The sequence below is a fragment of the Somniosus microcephalus genome, chromosome 4 (assembly GCF_052327205.1).
Source record: "Somniosus microcephalus isolate GS21.2 chromosome 4, FLI_Smic_1.0, whole genome shotgun sequence".
Classification (NCBI taxonomy): Eukaryota; Metazoa; Chordata; class Chondrichthyes; order Squaliformes; family Somniosidae; genus Somniosus; species Somniosus microcephalus.
In genome coordinates this window covers 10,361,735-10,384,932 of record NC_140990.1, presented here as the reverse complement: position 1 = coordinate 10,384,932, position 23,198 = coordinate 10,361,735, and the positions used below count along the sequence as shown (strand labels likewise).

The 23,198-nt window shown below is 46.6% G+C and overlaps 2 protein-coding genes across 2 annotated transcripts in view; one reads left to right on the top strand and one right to left on the bottom strand.

Annotated features, from left to right (window-relative positions):
* The window catches only part of LOC147118277 (uncharacterized), a 53,767-nt gene that overhangs the window by 15,639 nt on the left and 14,930 nt on the right, over positions 1-23,198 (bottom strand). The window lies entirely within an intron of this gene.
* On the top strand, positions 5,800-22,219 carry LOC147118278 (uncharacterized). Its single transcript, XM_085984359.1, has 3 exons — positions 5,800-9,609; positions 13,939-14,072; positions 19,520-22,219. Exon 3 carries the CDS (start codon positions 20,090-20,092, stop codon positions 21,080-21,082), a length of 993 nt encoding a protein of 330 aa, XP_085840485.1. The 5' UTR covers positions 5,800-9,609; positions 13,939-14,072; positions 19,520-20,089; the 3' UTR covers positions 21,083-22,219.

Here is a 23,198-nt window from a genome sequence, read left to right as displayed (position 1 = left end):
TGTTCACAGTCTGCGCTCACCTTGGAGCGGAGCATGCAGAGTAGGGGGAGGGGGCGGGGCCTGTTCAGAGCTCACCTCCAACAATGAGAACAACAACAACTTGTATTTCTTTTGCGCCTTTAACGTAGGAAAACGTCCCAAGGCGCTGCACAGGAGTATTGTAAGACATTGAAAAATGTGACCCCGAGCCACAAAAGGAGAAATTAGGGCAGATGGCCAAAAGCTTGGTCACAGAAGTGGGTTTTGATCATTGAATGGCGGAGCAGGCTTGAGGGGCCGAATGGCCGACTCCTGCTCCTATTTTCTATGAAAGAGAGGCGGAGAGGTTCAGGGAGGGAATTCCAGAGCTTAGGGCCGAGGCAACAGAAGACACGGCCACTGATGGTGCAGCGATTATAATCAGGGATGCTCAAGAGGGCAGAATTGGAGGAACGCAGATGTCTCGGGGGGGGGCCGGGAGGAGGTTGTTTTCTTTGGAACCGAGGAGGCTGAGGGGAGACCTGATTGAGGTGTATAAAATTCTGAGGGACCAAGATAGGAAGGACCTATTTCCCTTGGCAGAGGGGTCCACAACCAGGGGGCGTAGATTTAAATAAATTGGTCGGAAGTTTAGAGGGGAGTTGAGGAGAAGTGTTTTCACCCAGAGGGTGGTGGGGGTCTGGAACTCACTGCCTGACAGGGTGGTAGAGGCAGAGACTCTCATCACATTTTAAAAAGTACTTGGATATGCACTTGAAGTGCCGTAACCTACAAGGCCACGGACCAAGTGCTGGAAAGTGGGATTAGTATGGATAGCACTTAATCGGCCGGCACGGACAAGATGGGCCGAATGGCCTCCTTCCGTGTCATTATTTTTCTGTGATTCTATCGCGGGGGGTGGGTGGTTGTGAGGCTGAAGGGAATAACTAAGATAGGGAGGGGCGAGGCCGTGGAGGGATTTGAAAACAAGGATGAGAATTTTGAAATCAAAGCATTGCTTAACCGGGAACCAATGTAGGTCAGCGAGCACAGGGGTGATGGGTGAATGGGACTTGGCGTTGAGTTATGACACGGGTAGTTTTGGATGACCTCAAGTTTACGTGGGGCGGAATGTGGGAGGCCAGCCAGGAGTGCGTTGGAATAGTCGAGTCTAGAGGTAAGAAAGGCCCGGGTGAGGGTTTCAGCAGTGGATGAGCTGAGGCAGGGGTGGAGACAGGCGATGGAACCGAGGTGGAAATAGGCGGTCTTTGTTATGCTGTGGATATGCTGTCGGAAGCTCATTTCAGGGTCAGATATGACACCGAGGTTGTGAACAGTGTGGTTCACCCTCAGAGAGATGTTAGCGAGAGGGATTGAGTCAGTGGCTAGGGAACGGAGTTTGTGGCAGGGACTGAACACAATTGCTTTAGTCTTCCCAATATTTAATTGGACAAAATTTCTGCTCACCCAGAACTGGATTAGAGATCGTGGAGGGGTCGAGAGAAGTGGTGGTGAGGTAGAGCTGGGTGTCGTCAGCGTACATGTGGAAACTGATGCTGTGTTTTCAGATGTCACCAAGGGGCAGCATTTAGATGAGAAATAGGAGGGGCCCAAAGATAGATCCTTGGGGGACACCAGAGGTAACGATGCGGGAGCGGGAAGAGAAGCCATTGCAGGTGATTCTGTGGCTACGATTAGACAGATAAGAATGGAACCAGGCGAGTGCAGTCCCGCCCAGCTGGACAACGGTGGAGAGGTGTTGGGAGAAGGATGGAGTCATCAACCGTGTCAAAGGCTACAGACAAGTCAAGAAGGACGAGGAGAGATAGTTTACCTTTGTCACAGTCACAAAGGATGTCATTTTTGTCTTTGAAACTTGATTTGACTTCAGGGCCAAGTCAGTGAGGTGGATTGGGCTGTTTCTGGCCCACTGGTTATTGTGGGCACGGCTGGACACCAATGGGACCGGCTCTGCCCTGTTTGGGCTTTGAGGCAAAATAAGCCAAAAAAGTTCCTGCTTCCCCCCTTACCCTTTCTACACTCCTTTTACAGGGTTTTAGAAGTGGAGCATTTACAGACAGGAAGCTCAAACCAAACATCACCTCAAGATCTGAGGGTTAGACGATTCCTCAGGACCTGATTCAGTCGCTCCTCCAATCTGCTGGCACCCCCGTGAGTTCACACTGATGAGAAACCTTTTAAATGTTCTGAAAGAGCTTCAAAATCTACAAATACCTGATGCAACACCAGTGGCCACACACTGGGGGAAACCCGGGCCCCGTGTGTGGGAAGGGATTGACTCAGCCATCCGCTCTGATGATACACCAGCAAGTTCACACTAGGGAGAGACCTTTAACCCACTCCGTGTGTGGCAGGGATTAATTGTACCCTCTGTGCTGCTGAGACACCAGCTTGTCCACACCGATGAGAGACCGTTGACCTGCTCCGTGTTTTTGAAGTGATTCTTTCATTCTGCCACCCTCCTGAGACACCAGCTTGTTAATAGTGATGAGAGACTGATTAAATGTTCTGACTGTGGGAAGAGATTTAAAAGGTCCCAGGACCTGAAGAGACACCAGCTGGAGAGAGCAGGAGAGATTCTGTTCACCTGCTCCGTGTGTGGGAAGAGATTCACTCGGTCCTCGAATCTGCTGGCACACCAGCGCGTTCACACTGGGGAGAGGCCGGTGAAACATTCCGACTGGGGGATGAAAGGGTTAAAAGCAAATCCTCTCAGTGTTTAAAATGCAGAGCAAACAAATTACTTTAGACAAAGGAAAGAGAAAGGGGTTATGTGCGAAATCACTAAGAGTTGAGGAGAAGCCAGGTGGCTAGATAAAATGTCTGCCCTGCTCAAGGGCTTTAAACAATGGAGCCTTACAAGAATAAGATAAGGCATAGCCACCAAGCTACACACAGCTAATGCTGAAGTGTGAGAAAGATTTAATAAACTTAAACTAGTAACATAAAGAAACAAAATGGCTTGCGTAGATTATTAAAGAAACCTCAGCCTAGCAACTGTAGAACCAAACGTCATAATCCAGGTGGCAGAGATAAGAAACAGAACAGAAAGAATGGGCTCAGTTACAAACGAGTTGTTGATACTGTAACCTATGACCTGCAGCCCAGTGTTGCAGACCAAGAAGGGTCACGAGGGCCTAACCGCCAGAATCATTGCAGGGGAGGATTAATTAGCTATTGTATTGAAGGGGTTAAATTGAACCCTCTCAGAATTCGGACAGCCGAGGTGCCCACTACTTAAGTGATGCCAGCAAAATTAAACTCAGAACAAAGGAGTGGGGTCATGTGAAAGTGAATAAGATAAGAAATATCACAATAAAAATTGACTTACGTAAAGAGGTGAAACTAAACAAAGAACAATGTGAGAAGCTTCGAAAAACCAAGATAGGACGCAGTTGTGGGACCAGACAGAATATGTGCGTTTTGCGTAAGTGATGAGGAATATGCTGCTTTAGCTAAAAATTGTAGACACAGCAGAATATAGGGGTCATGGGAATTTGACCTGTGACCAAAGGCATAGTAAGATGTAACTAACCTTTACTAATACTGAAAAGAATCCATATGTGATCAGGTGATTATTGTAATACAATGTGATCAGGTGATTATTGTAATACAATGTGATTGGATGAAAATAGAATAAAAAGCTGTACCAACCAAGAGAGAATGAGAAGGTGCTCGCACAGACCGCGGGGTCTGAGACTCTTCTCCCAGAGCTCTGATAATAAACTGCATCTTTTTACTTTTACACTGTTTAGATGTGAATTTATTTTCACCACAACAAATTGGCGCTGTGAGCAGGGTACTTCGGAGCTGGAAGACCGCCTGTACCAGTGAACGGGGCGAGTAGTCAAATCTTGACCGTCCAGAAATTGGATCACTCGGAAGGGCGGTGTGACAGCGACGCAGTACCAAAAGAATCTGGTATCCGTGACGGGTGAGAGATGCAGTTCAAATAGTGGATAAGTTTAAATAGTGGATAAGCCTAAATAAGTGGTTAAGTTGATTGAAATCTGATGTGTTATTTCGGAATGTAAATGTCTCGAGGACCCATACTGAGCTGGAATTAAGAGGGCAATTGGGCCCCACGTGAAGGCCAGAGTTAGTTGGGAATCCGAGACAGACTAAAAGTCTCTCTGTTGTATTGCATGACGCGATGCATGGTAATAATGTATTAACGACTACAAGTGAAATAATCACCTCTGACAGCGAGATAGTTACAAGTCAGGACCGCCATCACTAGTGGTGGATGATAGGTAGACCTCTGAGAATGAGTTACTAGGGAGGACCGGAACGCGGTAGACTAGTATCAAAAATAATACATTATGACAGAAGGCGGAGGCCCAGATTGGGGACCGCTGGGATCATTGAGTTGGCTCTATGCTGACGATCAGAAAGGTTTGATAGATAAGATGAAAAAGGATGGATGGGATCCGTCTAAGGTACCAGTGTACCAACGAGAATGGTGGGAGACACAGAAGGGAAGTAAGACAAAGAAAGCGGGAGTTATATTGGTTCACCAATTAGTAACGGTCATTCAAAAGACCGAGGAAATTAAAACGAAAATCTACAGGAGCAGGTGACAAAATTAGAGAAACAAAATGGGCATAACTAAAGGATAAACAAGGAGAAAGAAGATAGTGACACCGATGGAAAAAGAGAAACTTAAAGTTTTACTGACATGGAAGTTATTAACATTTGTGCTGAGACAAATAAAACACAAGATTTTCTGAGTGAAAGGACCCTTAAAAAATGCTGGAATTTCAGTTTGTGTGAAAGTTTTCCTGACTATGAATGTTTAAGAAGTTACAGTAATTCTTTTGTCTGATTAGATGTTCTTTAAAAGAAAGATTCTGTTATGTGTGGTTTAGCTCCACCCACTTCTCTGTGTTAAAAGCGTTTAAATCTTTTGTCTTGTCTTGGATTTTGGAAGTTTTAAGAATGTGCGAATAAGATTGTGCCCCAAGAATTGAAAAAAAAACCTTTGAACTAATTTAAGTTAAGTTGGTGTGTAAAAACTGAGAAGAGCAACAAAAAGTTTGTATAACAAAAGATTAAGTTTCAGTCTAAGATTTAACCTTGGAGTCGCGGTTGCTATGGGGAAATCTTCTGAAGCAGTTTGATTTGATAAGAAAATATGACGTAATTTACTGTTTTCTGCAAGAATGTGCTATTTTGTTTTGTTTGTTCATAGTTTTACAAAAGATAAGCTTCTGCCTTAAAGTTACAGTTGCCAATGTGCTTGGAAGAAAATTAATTTGAATGTTTACAAGATCTGGATTAAATTGGAGTTATGAGGTTAATTAACCTATTAAAACCAGACTTTCATTGTGACCACAGTGAAATTTTGGTTGGTGTAAATTTGTGTAGACCGCATTGAATAAGAGAACTCCGCTCCGCAAGAACATCCGATAGTTGCAGAGTTCCTTACAAAGACTTACTTAGCTTGTGAACTTTGCTCAATCCCGTCTTTCTTCACTGTCCATATTACCTCCGTGTTCGTGTTTAGTTAAAGTGTGAAAACACAACTGGCCTAGAAATTCACTTGGGCGCGGGCAGCTCGCTCGTGCCCAAAAGTTAGCGCTGGGCGGGGAGGCATTAGCGCACACTGTATATTCGTCTTCTGCGCCCCAATTCGGAAGCGGGCGCTATACCAGGGTGTGCCCGCCTCTGTTTGGGGCGCTGCAACTGAATATCGGCGCGCTAGTTGCTGCAGCGCCACCCGATGCGGTGCGGCAGGCTGCGGTACTGCAGGCCTCCTCCTTCTCTTAAGGGGGAGGTGCCTGCAACGGCCGGAGCCCCGATCGCGAGTGCCGGCAAAAGAGCCCGGCACAACGGAGAAGTGCCGGGCTCCACGGAAACCAGCCGGCAATGCCGCGGGGGGGTGGGTGGAGGAGGCCGGGGAAGGAGGTGCGGGCAGGTGGCCGCCGAAAAAGCGGCCGGCCACACCTTCAGCTTTAAAGTGCCCCACTATGGCAGCAGGACGGCCCCGTTTTCTGTTCGCTGTTTGCGCCCGCTTCGGAGGAGGCGGGCGCAAATAAATATGGGGATCGGCGCGGTTTCGGGGCGTTATGGGCCAGCGCGCACACCGATGACGTCATCGGTCCCAGCGCAGCACTAACGGCTACCGCCGCCAATACCGCTGCACTCAATTTCCGCGCTACCACCCCGCCGGCGCAAAAGACCTCTTTAGGCGCTAAGTGGGCGCAAGGCCCACTGAATTTCTAGGCCAACTGTCTTTCGATCAGGAAAGTTCTTTTTTTTGATTTACGTGAATTGACACAGTTGCGTGCATTTGATAATGTTTTGCTCCACCTTCTTAAAAACCTGCAAAGGAGTTAACCCTTTCCACTGACAGCTGTTTAAGTTCACCAAGCAACAACTTTAGTATGAAATCTAAAGATATTGGACATTATTAAATTTAAGTTTCTTAATGTTAAGTTATTATTTCACCACAGCGACAGAGGGAAAATTAAGATTTGATAAATTAACCCCTTGGGCTTCACAATGGATTCTCTTCTTTCTTTTGTTATATGGAAGTTACCTTGTAAACTAATTGCAGCACTGCTGTCTCTAATGTTAAAAACAATGTGTAAGCTACCTAGCCTGAGAATCACTTGTTTCTGAAATTGGAAATGGAAGATAAATTGATAGAGATGAAATTGAACATTGACAAAACCTGTCAGTTCAACTGTACTGCTATTTGGATTTTGGGATAATTTTGAAATGACAAGATGGACTCAGGCACTATATATTTGGTTACTTTTTGGAAAATAAAAGATCCTCTAAAAATAATGATAATAAAATGTGTTAATAACGTGGATCAAGTGAGAACGTTTGATCTATGTTTTCTATCTTAAATATTGTACTGGATATAAAGTTTTTCCAGGACTCATGAATGAGATATGAATGGTAATTAAAGGAAAGTGATTGAGAGTGTAAGATTGAAACAGGAGAATTACACTCCTGAATGGGAATTTTCAAAACTTTCTAGTGAAAGTCAGGAAAGTGTAGTTAAGAATAATAAATTGATAGCTTTCTCTTGGAGACATTTGTGTCCCAGCCTTTAATGAACTTTTAAGAAACTGAATTTGATAGTCTGGCCACTACCCAAGGCATCGGGACCATGCAGAGGAAGATGAGCAAAGATCTCCAGGTGACTACAATCTTTTGATAAGATACCTGAAAGCCCGAGAAAGGCTTGTATCGAATGGCATGTGTGGCATGATATTGAGATACCGGTATGAGTGTGCAAATGTGATTTGTTACATATGAGGTCATTGCCATCCAGGAATGTGTGGTGAATTTACACTGAAGAACGGGTCTCAGACATGCTCAGTTACTTGACAACAGCAAAACATGAAATGGTTAATGTGGCTCAGGAGAGCGAGACAACTTTTAAAGCATTGACACATACTCCATCGAGAAACTATCTAATTAATGAAACAATCAGAATAGAGTTAAACACACGGGTACCTGTTAGAGAGATTAAAGTTGAAGTGGAGAGTTGCATGGGATCTGGATTGGTACAATCGAGGGCTGAGGAGAAATCATGTTTAGTAAGAATTATCCACAAGATGGATACGAGCAAAAGAGAGATCTGGAGAATCTTTTAAATCCATGATTTGTTGATTAGATGTTGAACTGTAATGTATTTGATATGATTGTAAGACTGAATTTAACTGTGACTGTAATAATTGTGTTTTGTAGGTAACAGAGCGTGGGAAAAACCAGTACCAATCCAGTATGAGGTGATTTTAGTGGTGCCTCCTGTGTCACTACTACTGCAATTACCATGCTTTACGGGTCTAACAGGACCTGTCCCATCAACCAACACGTTTTTAAGTATGAGCTACACAATTATGTGGCACAATTCGGATACTCGGATATGACATTCCCCTGTTGTTTGTGGGTTTCAGTGAGCTCATGATGCAACTGAACTCCTCCCTAAAGCATTTTTATGTTTTGGAGCAAGACAACTCGAGAATAGATATTGAAATTGACAGCATAGGGGACAACTCACATTGATGGGATATTGGGCTTAATACATCAGCACACCCTTAGGTTCGTATTATTTCACATGCTCTGGTAGTTATCCAACTTGTAATGATAGTGTATTTGATATATGTAACGTGTGTAGTAAGACTTTGATATATAAGCCAATTGGGTACTCATGCCCATGACTGACAAGCACTAACAAATTAATTGAGCACACCAAAAGAGAAGATCCGAAGCAATGTAGAGGAGACCCCAGGCAGGGTAAGATCAGGAAAGATAGAAGAAACAGAGGATATCCCAGGCAGGACAGAATTGGAACACCGGAACAGTGAATTGAATTCGAGTAAGGGGTCAGAGGTTGCTCCTTCTCCTCAAAGGAATGGACTGTAAGGAAGGGAGAAATCTTCAAGATTCCCTACTAACTAACGCCCAAGTTGAGAGAGCAATAGGAGCTAGCTAGATTAGTCAAGAGTCGATTGTGAGAAGTCAATAAAGAAATAGCTATTAGATTCAAAGATGGGTTTTAATTCTTAGACCAGGGACTGACAACAGGCAAGCAGAAAAAGATAGCATAAATGCCAGCAAGGTCGAATATCAAGACAAATAGAAATGATAAGGACTTATAATTGTCATTATAGTTGTAGTATTATTTTGTGTTATGATGACGGTTCTGAAAGCATGCTGTAGGGCAGCTGCGTCCCGAATAGTGCCGGTTGCTATAGTTGATATAATCGATATTGAGCCAGAAACCGAACAGTTATTGCGGGATAATGAACTGATAGAGATAGGAACATACATGTAATGTTCTTTGTTCATTTTCACAGACTACCACGCCTAGCACAAGATAGACAGAGGGGAAAGACGGACTTAGGTACTAAGTTTAAGCCATCAGTATAGGAGTAATCCCGGGGAAGATAAAAGTGGAAGAGAAGTTGGTATCCCTAGCCAAAATCTAAATTTGGTGCGAGACCAACAGGGGGGATTGAAAGGGTTAAAAGCAAATCCTCTCAGTGTTTAAAGTCAGAACAAAGGAGTGGGGTCATGTGAAAGTGACTAAAAGTGTAGTAACCTGGGAGGTTATGTGTAACCTGATCCACCAGGTGGTGCTGTGGCAATTGCCCTCCTGAGTTAAGTCTGATCTGTACTGGTTGTACTCTTTGTTTTTGCTGCCTCATGGCAGAAGCTTTTATGTGCAAGTCTTGATTAAACCATGTTACAGAGTTAACCTGTGTCTGTCTCCATCTATGGCCAGCTCAAGATACCACATATGGCGAAGAGAATAAAGGATGGAAAAGTTTTGGATTATTCGGAAGAGGTGCTCGGGTTGGTTAGCAAACTAGTCAGAAAAGCACGAGGCTAGGCCGCGGGAGTCGAAATGGAGTTTGATTTTTTGGCTGAAGTGACCGGACTCCAAGGATGGCAGGAACGGTAGGCTCCGTGGCACCTTTTGACAGCAAGTCGCAGTCTTGGGAGGAGTATATTGAAATACTGAGCCATTTCTTTATGGCAAACGAGGTGGACAGTGCTGAAAAGAAAAGGGCCATTTTACTGAGTTGTGTGGGTGCGCAAACCTATACATGGATGAGGAATCTGCTGAGCCCAGAGCGGCCAGGAGAAAAGTCTTTTGACGAGTTGGTGAGTCTACTAAAGAATCATTTCAATCCGAAACCTAGTGAAATAGCACAGAGGTGGAAATTCAATTCGAGGATTAGGAGGCTGGAGAAAGCTTCGGAAGCTCGCACAGGACTGTAATTTTGGAAATACGCTCACAGTCATGTTAAGGGACAGACTAGTATGCGGAGCTAACGATGACAGTATACAGCAAGGGTTGCTGTCAGAAGAAGGATTAATGTTTGAGACGGCACTTAAAAAAGCACAAGCCATGGAGGTGGCTAACAAGGACATTAAGGACTTAAACATTATGAGCAAGGAGAAATGGAGTAAACCAGTGGGAGGAGCTGTTTTCAAGATGGAAGCTGGCGCGAAAAGTCCACCAGTCGGGGTTGGGGATTGCTACCGATGTGGCGGGATGAGTCATTATGCAAAGGACTGCAGGTTTGCAAAGGCAAAGTGCCACAATTGTGGAAAAATAGGGCACTTAAAGAAAGTCTGTAAAAGGGCAGTGAGTGAGAGAAGCAGTGCTAAAGGGCAAAGCATGCAAAAGGGGGGAGGGAGAAGTACACAAAGCAGGCAAATTACATACAAGAGGAGGAAGAGTCTAGTGAGTCTAGTGAGGAGGTTTTCACTGTATACAGTATAGACACTTCAAGGCCCAACGTACCCCTCTCACTCAGTATTTGATAGTGAACGGAGGTCAAGTAAAGTTTGAGATTGACACTGGATGTAGTGTAACCATAATGTCGCAGACTGAGTACGCCAAGCTATGGGGGGAAGCAAAAGTACCAGAGCTAGGTACATGCCCCATTAGTCTCAAAACCTACACAGGGCAGAAGGTGGACATTTTGGGGGCGGCCGAAGTACAAGTGGAACACAAAGGAGTCACCAAAGAGCTTACGGTGGTAGTGGTAGCAGGGTCAGGGCCAAACCTGTTAGGGCGAGGGTGGATCAGTGAGTTGAGTGTGTACTGGCAGGCAATGAATAAAATGGAGGACAGTACAGAGGCACTGCAAGAAGTGCTAATGAAGCATGAGTTAGTGTTCAAGGACGAACTGGGCACCTTAAGGGGAGCCACAGCCAAGATTCATGTAGCCAGTGATGCCACGCCTCGTTTCTTTAAACCAAGGTCGGTACCTTTTGCAATGAAAACCAAGGTTGAGGCGGAACTAGATCGCCTGCTAAGGGACAAAGTAATAGAACCAGTGAAATTTTCAGACTGGGCGGCACCAATAGTCCCGGTATTGAAGCCCGACGGTAACATAAGGGTGTGTGGTGACTATAAGTTAACAGTGAACAGAGTATCATCACTGGAACAGTACCCCATTCTGAGAATGGAGGACATGTTAACATCGCTCGCTGGGGGAGAAAGATTCAGCAAACTGGACATGAGTCATGCGTATCAGCAGATATTGCTAGATGAAGAATCAAAAAGTTTGTCACGGTGAACACGCACAAGGGGCTGTTCACGTATGCCAGGTTAACATTTGGTGTCAGTTCTAGCCCAGTAATATTCCAACGGACTATGGAGGGCATTCTGCAGGGCATTCCAAAGGTGGCCGTGTACTTGGATGATATTCTGCTAACAGGAAGTGACGATCAGGATCACTTAAAAACACTGGACAAAGTGCTACAGTGGCTGGAAGAGGCGGGGCTACGCCTGAAACGGAGTAAGTGTAGTTTCATGGAGAAGGAAGTTATATTCCTGGGACATCGGGAGGATGCCACAGGCCTCCATCCATTACCAGGGAAAGTGCGGGCAGTGCAGGATGCACCTGCACCCACCTCAGTGACTGAACTGAAAGCCTATCTAGGGCTCCTGAATTATTATAACAGGTTTCTTCCAAACTTATCGATGCTGCTGGGACCCCTGCACAAACTGTTGAGAAAAGAGGAGCCATGGCGTTGGGGGCCAGAGCAAGCGAAAGCGTTTCAGCAGTCAAAGGAGCTACTTCAGTCCAGCAGGGTGTTGGTGCATTATGACGAGAAGAAGGAGCTGATAATGTCCTGCGACTCATCACCCTATGGAGTGGGGGCAGTGTTGGCCCACCGCATGCCAGATGGAGCAGAAAGGCCCATCGGGTTTGTTTCACGCACGCTCACAGCTGCGGAAAAGAACTATTCACAGCTTGATAAAGAGGGGTTGGCCATTATATTTGGAGTAAAGAAATTCCATAAGTACATATATGGGAGGAAGTTTGTAATCAGTACTGACCACAAGCCTCTTATTAGCTTACTGAATGAGATGAAAGCGGTGCCTCAAATGGCATCACAGAGAATAATGAGATGGGCAGTAATACTAAGAGCCTATGAATATGTGATCACGTACAGAGCCGGCAAGGAAAACGGGAACGCGGATGCTCTCAGCCGCCTGCCCCTCTCAAAATCTCCTCGCAGTACTTCCCCTGAGGAGCACGTCCTGATGCTGGATCAGGAGATCAGTCCCCTGATGACTTCAGTGCAAATCCAGGGCTGGACAGCCAAGGACCCCGTTCTGTCAAGGGTCCGTGAGTATGTGTTGAAAGGCTGGCCAGATCACCGTGAGGGACCGGAGTTCGCGCCATACAGACAGAGACAGCACGAGCTCAGTGTCCAAGATGGATGTGTGCTATGGGGAGCACGCATCATAGTCCCAGAGTGGGGACGCTCTACTTTGATGGAATAGTTGCATCAATCACACCCAGGAATGACTAGAATGAAAGGACTGGCTAGGAGCTACCTGTGGTGGCCTAACTTGAATGCTGAAATTGAGTCAAAGGTAAAGTCATGCACTATATGTCAGGAACAGAGGAAAGCACCTGCCGGGGCACCACTCCATCCCTGGGAGTGGCTTAGCAAACCCTGGAGGAGAATTCACATAGACTATGCGGGACCTTTTATGGGCAAAATGTTTTTGGTGCTGGTTGACGCTCACTCAAAGTGGATCGACGTTTATCCAGTGAGCTCTGCAACAACTGATGCCACACTGAATTGTCTCAGGAACAGCTTCAGCACGCATGGTATTCCAGAAATGATTGTATCCGACAATGCACGGTGTTTTGTTAGTGAAGGGAGCAAAGAATTCATGGTAAGGAATGGAATCACACATGTCACCTCGGCTCCATATCACCCAGCCTCAAATGGGTTAGCCGAGCGAGCCATGCAGACTTTTAAGGAGCTCATGAGGAAGAGCTCAGGTGACACCCTGGAGACCAAGCTCAATAGAGCCTTGTTTAGTTATCGTATAACACCCCAAGCTACCATGGGGCTTTCTCCGGCTGAGTTGATGATGGGGAGAAAGTTGCGGTGCACATTAGACCTGATACAACCAGACCTCAAAAGCAAGGTTGAGACAAAACAAACAAACCAAAAAGCGTACCATGACAAACATACTAAAGCTCGCCATTTCGCCATAGGGGACTCTGTGTACACCTGGAACTTCGGTTATGGACCTAAATGGATTCCAGGACTAATCCAGGACATTACAGGACCTGTGTCGTACTCCGTGTTACTAGGGGATGGTCGAGGGGTTTGTCGGCATGTGGATCAGCTTTTCAGCCGGCAGCAGGGGGAACTGCCTCAGAGGGAACAAAGGGCAGTAGAGGAGGCTGTTCCAGGACCCAACACGGCTTATAAGGTGCCAGTGGACACTGGCACTGCCAGGCCACAGCGGGACAGAGTAAAACCAACATCAGAGACTACTCCAATATCAAGTGCAAATGAATCTGAGAATCCACCACAAGTGGAATTAAGACGTTCACAAAGGATTCGCAAGCAACCAGAAAGACTTATACAAACCTGTTAAATTAGTCAGGGGTTAACCATGGTTAGAGCATACTGGTTAATTAAAACATAGTGCCTAGTAAGGGTTATTGTTTAAGAATTGCATACGGCAATCTTAAGGGGGGAGGAGTGTAGTAACCTGGGAGGTTATGAGTAACCTGATCCACCAGGTGGTACTGTGGCAATTGCTCTCCTGAGTTAAGTCTGATCTGTGCTGTTGTACTCTTTGTTTTTGCTGCCTCATGGCAGAAGCTTTTATGTGCAAGTCTTGATTAAACCATGTTACGGAGTTAACCTGTGTCTGTCTCCATCTATGGTCAGCTCAAGATACCACATTCTGGAAGGTTCCATATCATTTTATGTTGCCAAACTAGTATCCTGTGAGGACCGGGGAGTTGTTGCTGGGGGAACGAGATTGGTTGAAGACACCTGTGTGTAATATTTTGCTATAATGTATAAAAGAAGTTTCAATACCTTGTTGCTAAGGGAACGTGATTGGGTGAGGACAAGAGAATTGTTGCTGGGGGAGAATGTTGTCAATTTCTGTCCTGGACTCTCAGTGATGGCTTTTGGAAACTCATTTCACAGGCTGTGAGAAGGGCAGGATTGACAGACGGGGAAACTCAATCCAAACTTCACATCAAGATCTCAGAGAGTCACTCCATTCACCAGGACCTGAAATTCATCGGCCTTTTGAGTGCGGAAGGAGAAATGTTTGGGAGGTAAGTAGCACGGAGTCCAGTTCTACGGAGTACTGCTTCTACAGAGTACTTAACTCGGGAATTGGGTGAGTGAGCGAATTCGGTGAGGTGGGGGTAAGAGGTGCTGCTTGATACGTGAAAAAATATAAACAACTAGGGTTTAATTAGGACTGTGGGCTAAGTTACAGTAAAGATCTAAAGCATATAGCTAAATGTAATAAATTAAACAAGGTTATTACCGAGATTAAAAACTATTAATAGATAATTGAGTATTTCGAAACTTGAAAACCTAATTAGTTAAAAAAAATACAATAGAGATGGCGGGGCAGGTGATGTGTTGCAGCTGTAGCATGTGGGAGCTGGTGGACCCCAGTGTGAGCCACAGCAACCACATAGAGTCATAGAGGCACAGAAGGAGGCCATTCGGCCCATCGAGTCCATGCCGGCTCTCTGTAGAGCAATCCAGTCAGTCCCATTCCCCGCTCTATCCCCGTAGCCCTGCAAGTTTATTTCCCTCAAGTGCCTATCCAGTCTCCCCTTGAAAACATTGAGTGTCTCCGCTTCCACCACTTCCGTCGGCAGCGAGTTCCAGGTCCTCACCACTCGCTGCGTAAAAAAGATTTCCTCACATCCCCCCTGTATCTCTTGCCCAAAACCTTAAATCTGTGTCCCCTAGACCTTGTACCATCAACTAGTGGGAACAGCCTTTCCCCGTCTAGCCTATCCAAACCGGTCATAATCCTGTACACCTCTATCAAATCACAGCTCAACCTCCTTTGCCCTAATGAAAACAAATCTAGCTTCTCCAACCTGTCCTTGGAGCTAAGATCCCCCATCCTCGGAACCATTCTGGTAAATCTCCTCTGCACCCTCTCAAGGGCCTTCACATCCTTCCTAAAGTGTGGCGACCAGAAGTGTCTGCAACTCGAGGAACTTCGGCTCAGAGTTAGAGTCATAGAGTTATACAGCACAGAAAGAGGCCCTTCGGCCCATCGTGTCTGCGCTGGCCATCAAGCCCTGTCTATTCTAATCCCATTTTACAGCACTGGGTCCGTAGCCTTGTATGCTTTGGCGGTTCAAGTGCTCATCTAAATGCTTCTTGAATGTTGTGAGGGTTCCTGCCTCTACCACCCTTTCAGGCAGTGAGTTCCAGATTCCAACCACCCTCTGGGTGAAAAAGCTTTTCCTCCAATCCCCTCTAAGCCGCCTGCCCCTTACTTTGAAACTATGCCCCCTGGTTATTGACCCCTCTACAAAGGGGAAAAGTTCCTTTCTATCTACCCTATCTATGCCCCTCATAATTTTGTACACCTCAATCAGGTCCCCCCTCAGCCTTCTCTGCTCTAACAAAAACAACCCCAGCCTGTCCAGTCTTTCTTCATAGCTGAAGCGCCCCAGCCCAGGTAACATCCTGGTGAATCTCCTGTGCACCCTCTCCAATGCAATCGCATCCTTCCTATATTGTGGCTACCAGAACTGCACCCAGTATTCCAGCTGTGGCCTAACTAGCATTTTGTACAGCTCCATCATAACCTCCCTGCTCTTATATTCTATGCCTCGGCTATTGAAACCAAGTATCCCATATGCCTTTTTAACCACCTTATCTATTTGTCCTGCTGCCTTCAGGGATCTATGTACATGCACACCAAGGTCCCTCTGATCCTCTGTCCTTCCTATGGTCCTACCATTCATTGTGTATTCCCTTGCCTTGTTAGTCCTCCCAAAATGCATCACCTCACACATTTCAGGGTTAAATTCCATTTGCCACTGTTCTGCCCATCTGACCAATCCATCTATATCGTCCTGTAGCCTGAGGCTTCCCTCCTCACTATTTACCACTCCACCAATTTTCATGTCACCTGCCAACTTACTGATCATACCTCCTACATTCATATCTAAATCATTAATGTATACTACGAACAGCAAAGGACCCAGCACCGATCCCTGTGGTACACCACTGGACACAGGCTTCCAGTCACAAAAACAACCTTCGACCATCACCCTCTACCTCCTGCCACAAAGCCAATTTTGGATCCAATGTGCCAAATTGCCCTGGATCCCATGGGTTCTTACCTTCTTGACCAATCTCCCATGTGGGACTTTGTCAAAAGCCTTACTGAAGTCCATGTAGACTAGCACGGTGGCATAGTGGTTAGCACTGTTGCCTCACAGCGCCAGGGACCCAGGTTCGAATCCGGCCTCGGGTGACTGTCTGTGTGGTGTTTGCACATTCTCCCTGTGTTTGCGTGGGTTTCCTCTGGGTGCTCCGGTTTCCTCCCACAGTCCAAAGATGTGCGGGTTAGGTTGATTGGCTATGATAAATTGACCCTCAGTGTTAGGGGGATTAAATACGTGGGGTTATGGGGATAGGGTGGGATATGTGTTGGTGTAGGGGTTACAGGGATCGGGTGGGATATGTGTCGGTGCAGGCTCGATGGGCCGAAATGGCCTCTATCTGCACTGTGGGGATTCTGTGATACATCAACTGCACTACCCTCATCCACACACCTAGTCACCCCCTCTCAAAATTCAATCAAATTGGTTAGGCATGATCTGCCCCTGACAAAGCCATGCTGACTATCCTTGTATTAATCCTTGCCTCTCCAAGTGGAGACTAATTCTGTCCCTCAGAATTTTTTCCAATAATTTCCCGACCACTGATGTTTGGCTCACTGGCCTGTAATTCCCTGGTTAATCCCAGCTACTACCCTTGTTGAATAATGGTACTACATTAGCTGTCCTCCAGTCCTCTGGCACCTCCCCTGTGGCCAGAGAGGTTCTGAAAATTTGTGTCAGAGCCCCTGCAATCTCCTCCCTTGCCTCACCCAGCAGCCTGGGATACATCCCGTCAGGGCCTGGGGATTTATCCACTTTTAAGCCCGCTAAAACCACTAGTACCTCCTCCCTCTCAATACTAATTTGTTCAAGAATATCACAATCCCCCTGCCTGATTTCTATGCCTACATCGTCCTTCTCTATAGTGAACACAGATGCAAAATATTAATTTAAAACCTCACCCACATCTTCCGGCTCTACACACAGATTGCCACTTTGGTCCCTAATGGGCCCTATTCTTTCCCTGGTTATCCTCTTGCCCTTAATATACTTATAAAACACCTTGGGATTTTCCTTTATTTTGCCCACCAGTGTTATTTCATGCCCCCTCTTTGCTCTCTGAATTTTTTTTTTAATATCCCCCTGCACTTTTTATACTCCTCTAGGGCTTCCACTGTTTTTAATGCTTTGTATCTGCCAAAAGCCTCCCTTTTTTTCCTAATCCATTCTGTATATCCCTTGACATCCAGGGTTCCCTGGGCTTGTTGGTCCCACCCTTGACCTTTATGGGAACATGTTGCCATTGTACTCTCTCAATTTCCTTTCTGAAAGATTCCCATTGCTCCGATGTGGATTTTCCTACAAGTAGCTGATCCCAGTCCACTTTGGCCAGATCCTGCCGTATCATATTAAAATCGGCCTTCCCCCAATTTCGAACCTTTATTTCCGGTCCATCTCTGTCCTTTTCCATGTCTACCTTAAATCTCACCGAATTATGGTCACTGTCACCAAAATGCTCTCCTACTAACACTTCTACCACTTGCCCGGCCACATTCCCTAGAATTAGGCCCAGTACCGCCCCCTCTCTTGTAGGACTTTCTACATGCTGGCTCAAAAAGCTCTCGTGGATGCACGTTAAGAATTCTGCACCCTCTGAGCCTTTCACACAGATGAATGCTGGAGGAGGGGTGTGTCTGAAGTAAAAAGGCGAAGGTTGTGAATATTTATTTTATATTTAATCATATTTTCTAAAGTATTGTCTTATTTTAAATTAAATTGAAAAGGGTTTATTTTTTGCTTTGAGGTGCCTGCTGTACATGGTCCATGTCTCTGAGGCATACAGGAGGGCGGGTATCACTACTGCTCTGTAGACCATGAGCTTGGTGCCGGGTTTGAGGTCCTGGTCTTCAAACACTCTCTTCCTCAGGCGACTGAAGGCTGCACTGGCACACTGAAGGTGGTGTTGGACTTTGTCGTCGAAGTCTGCCCTTGTTGACAGTAGGCTCCCGAGGTATGGAAAGTGGTCCACGTTGTCCAAGGCCTTGTCGTGGATTTTGATAATCGGGGGGCAGCACTGCGTGGTGGGGGCAGGTTGGTAGAGGACCTTTGTCTTACGGGTGCCCTCCGCCAAATTGAAGAAGCTCCACTCGGGGCCCGGATCCGTGGGCTCTCAGGTTTGGATTCCCCTTTATTCTCTCCCCTCCTCTGATCTCAATCGGATCTGGGGGAAAACTCACTTTCCCTCATTGATTGCGGCTCTTCACCAACACCGACTTTACAAAGAAAGCCCCGCGCGGCAGCCTGGAGCTCAGGGGCCCAGCGCGCAGGTGCGGGGAGGATGATTGACAGGGGTACAGGGTGTGTGCTGAGCATGTGGAGTGAGAGCCGGGTGCCTGTGCAGCAGGAGAGGGTGGGGCCATGGGGCGCATGCGCGGGTTCAGCCACAACTGAGCGCGGCAGCCGGAGCGCTTTCTGGAGCGCGGGGGCTTGTGGGGATTGCAGCTGCCATTACTGTTGATCCTTTCAACCAACCTGTGCAGCAGCTGGGGCCTGAAAATCAGCTTCACTGCCCCTGGGCTGAGAAAAGGGGGACATGAGTACAGGTACCATACCATAGTGGTTATGTTACTGGACTAGTTATCCAGAGGCCTGGACTAGTGATCTGGAGAAGTGAGTTCAAGTGAGAACTATATCTAACTCCTTCTTGAAAATATTTAACAATTCATTAAATATATTCAAGAAGGACTTAGATATATTTCTTAAGGCTAAAGGGATCATTGGATATGGGGAGAAGGCAGGGACAGGGTACTGAATTTGGATGATCAGCCATGATCTCATTGAATGGCGGAGCAGGCTCAAGGGGCTGAATGGCCTACCCCAGCTCCTACCTTCTATGTTTCTATGTAATCCCAGCACGGCAGCTGCAGAACTTGAATTCAGTTAATTAAATAAATCTGGAATTAAAAGGCTCGTAATGGTGACCATGAAACCGTCGTTAAAAACCCATCTGGTTCACTAATTTGACTGGCTTATATGTGACTTCAGACTCACATCAATGTGGTTGTCTCTTCACTGCCCTCTGAAGTGGCCTAGCAAGCCCCTCAGTTATGCCAAACCACTGCAAAGAAGTGTAACCGCACTGTGGGAGCACCTTCACCACACGGACTGCAGCGGTTCAAGGCGACGGCCCGCCACCACCTTCTCAATGGTAACTAGAGATGGGCAATAAATGCTGGTGTTGCCGGCGACGCCCACATCCCGTGAAGGCTAAAGGGATCAATTGAATGGCGGAGCAGGCTCGAGGGGCAGAATGGCCTACTCCTGCTCCTATCTTCTATGTTTCTATGAATGATTATATTAAAAAAATTGAGACAACATTCTCCCTCTTACCCCTTTCTACACTCCTTTCACAGGGTTTTGAAGTTGAGCCTTTACGGACAGGAAGCTCAGACCGAACATCACCTCAAGATCTGACAGAGTCGCTCAATTCCTCAGGACCTGATGCAATCGGTCCTCCAATCTGCTGCCACATCGGTGAACCAGAGATTTCACACTGATGAGAGACCTTTTAAATGTTCTGAGTGTGGGAAGAGCTTCAAGATCTACAAGCACCTGAAGCGACACCAGTGGCTACATATTGGGGAGAGCCCGTTCACCGGCCCCGTGTTCCAGAAGGGATTCACTCAGTCATCCGCTCCGATGATACACCAGCAAGATCACACGAGGGAGAGACCTTTAACCCACTCCATGTGTGGGAAGGGATTAATTGCACCCTCCGTGCTGCTGAGACACCAGCTTGTCCACACCGATGAGAGACCGTTGACCTGCTCCGTGTTTTGAAGCGATTCTCTCATTCTGCCACCCTCCTGAGACACCAGCTTGTTCACATTAAATGTTCTGACTGTGGGAAGAGATTTAAAAGGTCCCAGGATCTGAAGAGCCACCAGCTGGAGAGAGCAGGAGAGATTCTGTTCATCTGCTCCATGTGTGGGAAGAGATTCACTCGGTCCTCGAATCTGCTGGCACACCAGCCAGTTCACACTGGGGAGAGACCGGTGAAACATTCTGACTGTGGGGAAAGCTTTAAAAGGTCCCAGGAGCTGAAGGGACACCAGCTGGAGAGAGCAGGAAAGAGGCCGTTCACCTGCTCCGTGTGTTTGAAGAGATTCACTCAGTCATTCAACCTGCTGACACACCAGCGAGTTCACACTGATGAGAGACCATTTACATGTCCTGTGTGTGGGAAGAGCTTTAAAAGCTCTGCGGAACTGAAGTTACACCGGCGAGTTCACACTGATGAGAGACCATTTAAATGTTCTGACTGTGGGAAGAGCTTTAAAACCTCTGGGGATCTGAAGCAACACCATCGCGTTCACTCCGATCAGAGACCATTTACATGTACCGTCTGTGGGAAGAGCTTTAAAAGCTCCAGGAATCTGAATGGACACCAGCGAGTTCACACTCCGAAGAGGCCATTCACCTGCTCCGTGTGTGGGAAGGGATTCACTCAGTCATCCAACCTGTTGAAACACCAGCAAGTTCACACTGATGAGAGACCATTTAACTGTTCTGTCTGTGGGAAGAGCTTTAAAACCTCTGGGGATCTGAAGGGACACCAGCGAGTTCACGCCGATCAGAGACCATTTAACTGTTCTGACTGTGGGAACAGCTTTAAAACCTCTGGGGATCTGAAGGGACACCAGCGAGTTCACTCTGATCAGAGACCATTTAACTGTTCTGTCTGTGGGAAGAGCTTTAAAACCTCTGCAGATCTGAAGGGACACCAGCGAGTTCACTCCGATCAGAGACCATTTACATGTTCTGACTGTGGGAAGAGTTTTAAAAGCTCCGGGAATCTGAAGGGACACCAGCGAGTTCACACTGGGGAGAGATCGTTCACCTGCTCTGTGTGTGGGAAGGGATTCACTCTGTCCTCGAATCTGCTGAGACACCAGCGAGTTCACTCTGTTCTGTAGCACAGGGCCCTGCAGAAAGCTGGGGTGACATGAACGTGGAATGGATGAATGTTTTATAAATCTTGTACTGTTGTTTAATCTTTAAGATTGTTGTGCTGATGATTCTCTTCGATTGACTGTTGATGGTGTTACATAGAATGTACAGCACAGAAACAGGCCATTCGGCCCAACTGGTCCATCCATTATGTGCTCCTCACCCACCCTACTTCAATTAACCCGATCAACATCTCCTCCCATTCCTTTATCCCTCATGTGGCTTCCCCATAAATGCATCTATGCTGTTCACCTCAACTACTCCCTGTGGTAGTGAGTTCCCCATTCTACCACTCTCTGGGTAAAGAAGTTTCTCCTGAATTCACAACTGGATTAATTAGTAACAGTTTTATATTTATGGCCCCATAACTATGATGAGATTCTGTTAAGCTGCCCAGTATGTTGTTGTACTTTGTCTTTTTCTGATGAATGAAACATTACTGAGCCCCTGTACCCATGTTATGGGATGAAGTGCCAGACAAGTAAAGGCACAACGTCTGGGTGTGAATCTAATAATAATCTCACGGACCGTATAGGTGTGATAACCAGACGGGCTTGTGGTTATAGTCTGGTCACAGATGGACTAAATTCCCTGAATTAGCAGGAGTTCAGGAGGCGGTCAACAGACGGGTCCAAACAATCCCATTTCCTGAGCGGTAACCAAGCTTGTGTATAAGAACAGGCCACTTAAGCCATTGTCAGTTGGAACAGACTCGAGAAGGTCGTGCGCATGAACCCACTGTACTTCTATTCTCCAGATTGAGGGAATTATCACCCGACCTGTGTTATGCAGCGCTCTTAATAAAGCCTGGAGAGACAATTTGTGTTCTTGTGAGCTTGATTATCTGGTATCCGAAACCCTAGGACTCCCGATCATTGGAGTCAACCTCAGTGTGTGGAAAGGGATTCCCTGGTGTATCCCACCCGCTGACACACCAGAGTGTCCACGGTGTGACTGCGGTGGGTCGATTCCACTGTTTCTGATGCCTTTAATCACATCCAGGACTGAACCATGTTAATTCAGGCAACTGGGGCTTGTTAATGTTAAAATCCCAATAAATGGGCTGGATTTTAATATTCGGTATCAATAAATCAGTTTCGTTAGAAACCCACAGTCGATTGAGTCCTTGTTTCTAAGATAAGTCGAGAGCCAATTGATGACTTGTTACAGACATTCCCTGTCCTCTCAATAACTGTGTCCAGGAGAGAAGCTGAGGGGCTTCTGCTACTTTCGTGGGGTGAATTTTTGTGCTCATTGAGATTCTGGATGTCGTTATAGGGAAAGGAACATTTTAACATTCTCAGCACCTGGTGTCAACATCAAACACTCCGAGGGCAGGTACAGCACAGGTTAGATACAGAGTAAAGCACCCTCTACACTGTCCCATCAAACACTCCCAGGGCAGGTACAGCACGGGTTAGATACAGAGTAAAGCTCCCTCTACACTGTCCCATCAAACACTCCCAGGGCAGGTACAGCACAGGTTAGATACAGAGTAAAGCTCCCTCTACACTGTCCCATCAAACACTCCCAGGGCAGGTACAGCACGGGTTAGATACAGAGTAAAGCTCCCTCTACACTGTCCCATCAAACACGCCCAGGGCAGGTACAGCACAGGTTAGATACAGAGTAAAGCTCCCTCTACACTGTCCCATCAAACACTCCCAGGGCAGGTACAGCATGGGTTAGATACAGAGTAAAGCTCCCTCTACACTGTCCCATTAAACACTCCCAGGGCAGGTACAGCACGGGTTAGATACAGAGTAAAGCTCCCTCTACACTGTCCCATCAAACACTCCCAGGGCAGGTACAGCACAGGTTAGATACAGAGTAAAGCTCCCTCTACACTGTCCCATCAAACACTCCCAGGGCAGGTACAGCACGGGTTAGATACAGAGTAAAGCTCCCTCTACACTGTCCCATCAAACACGCCCAGGGCAGGTACAGCACAGGTTAGATACAGAGTAAAGCTCCCTCTACACTGTCCCATCAAACACTCCCAGGGCAGGTACAGCACGGGTTAGATACAGAGTAAAGCTCCCTCTACACTGTCCCATCAAACACGCCCAGGGCAGGTACAGC

Excerpts from the sequence above, each read along its gene's own strand:
- LOC147118278 (XM_085984359.1), top strand. The coding sequence starts at position 20,090 with ATGTGTGGGAAGAGATTCACTCGGTCCTCGAATCTGCTGGCACACCAG.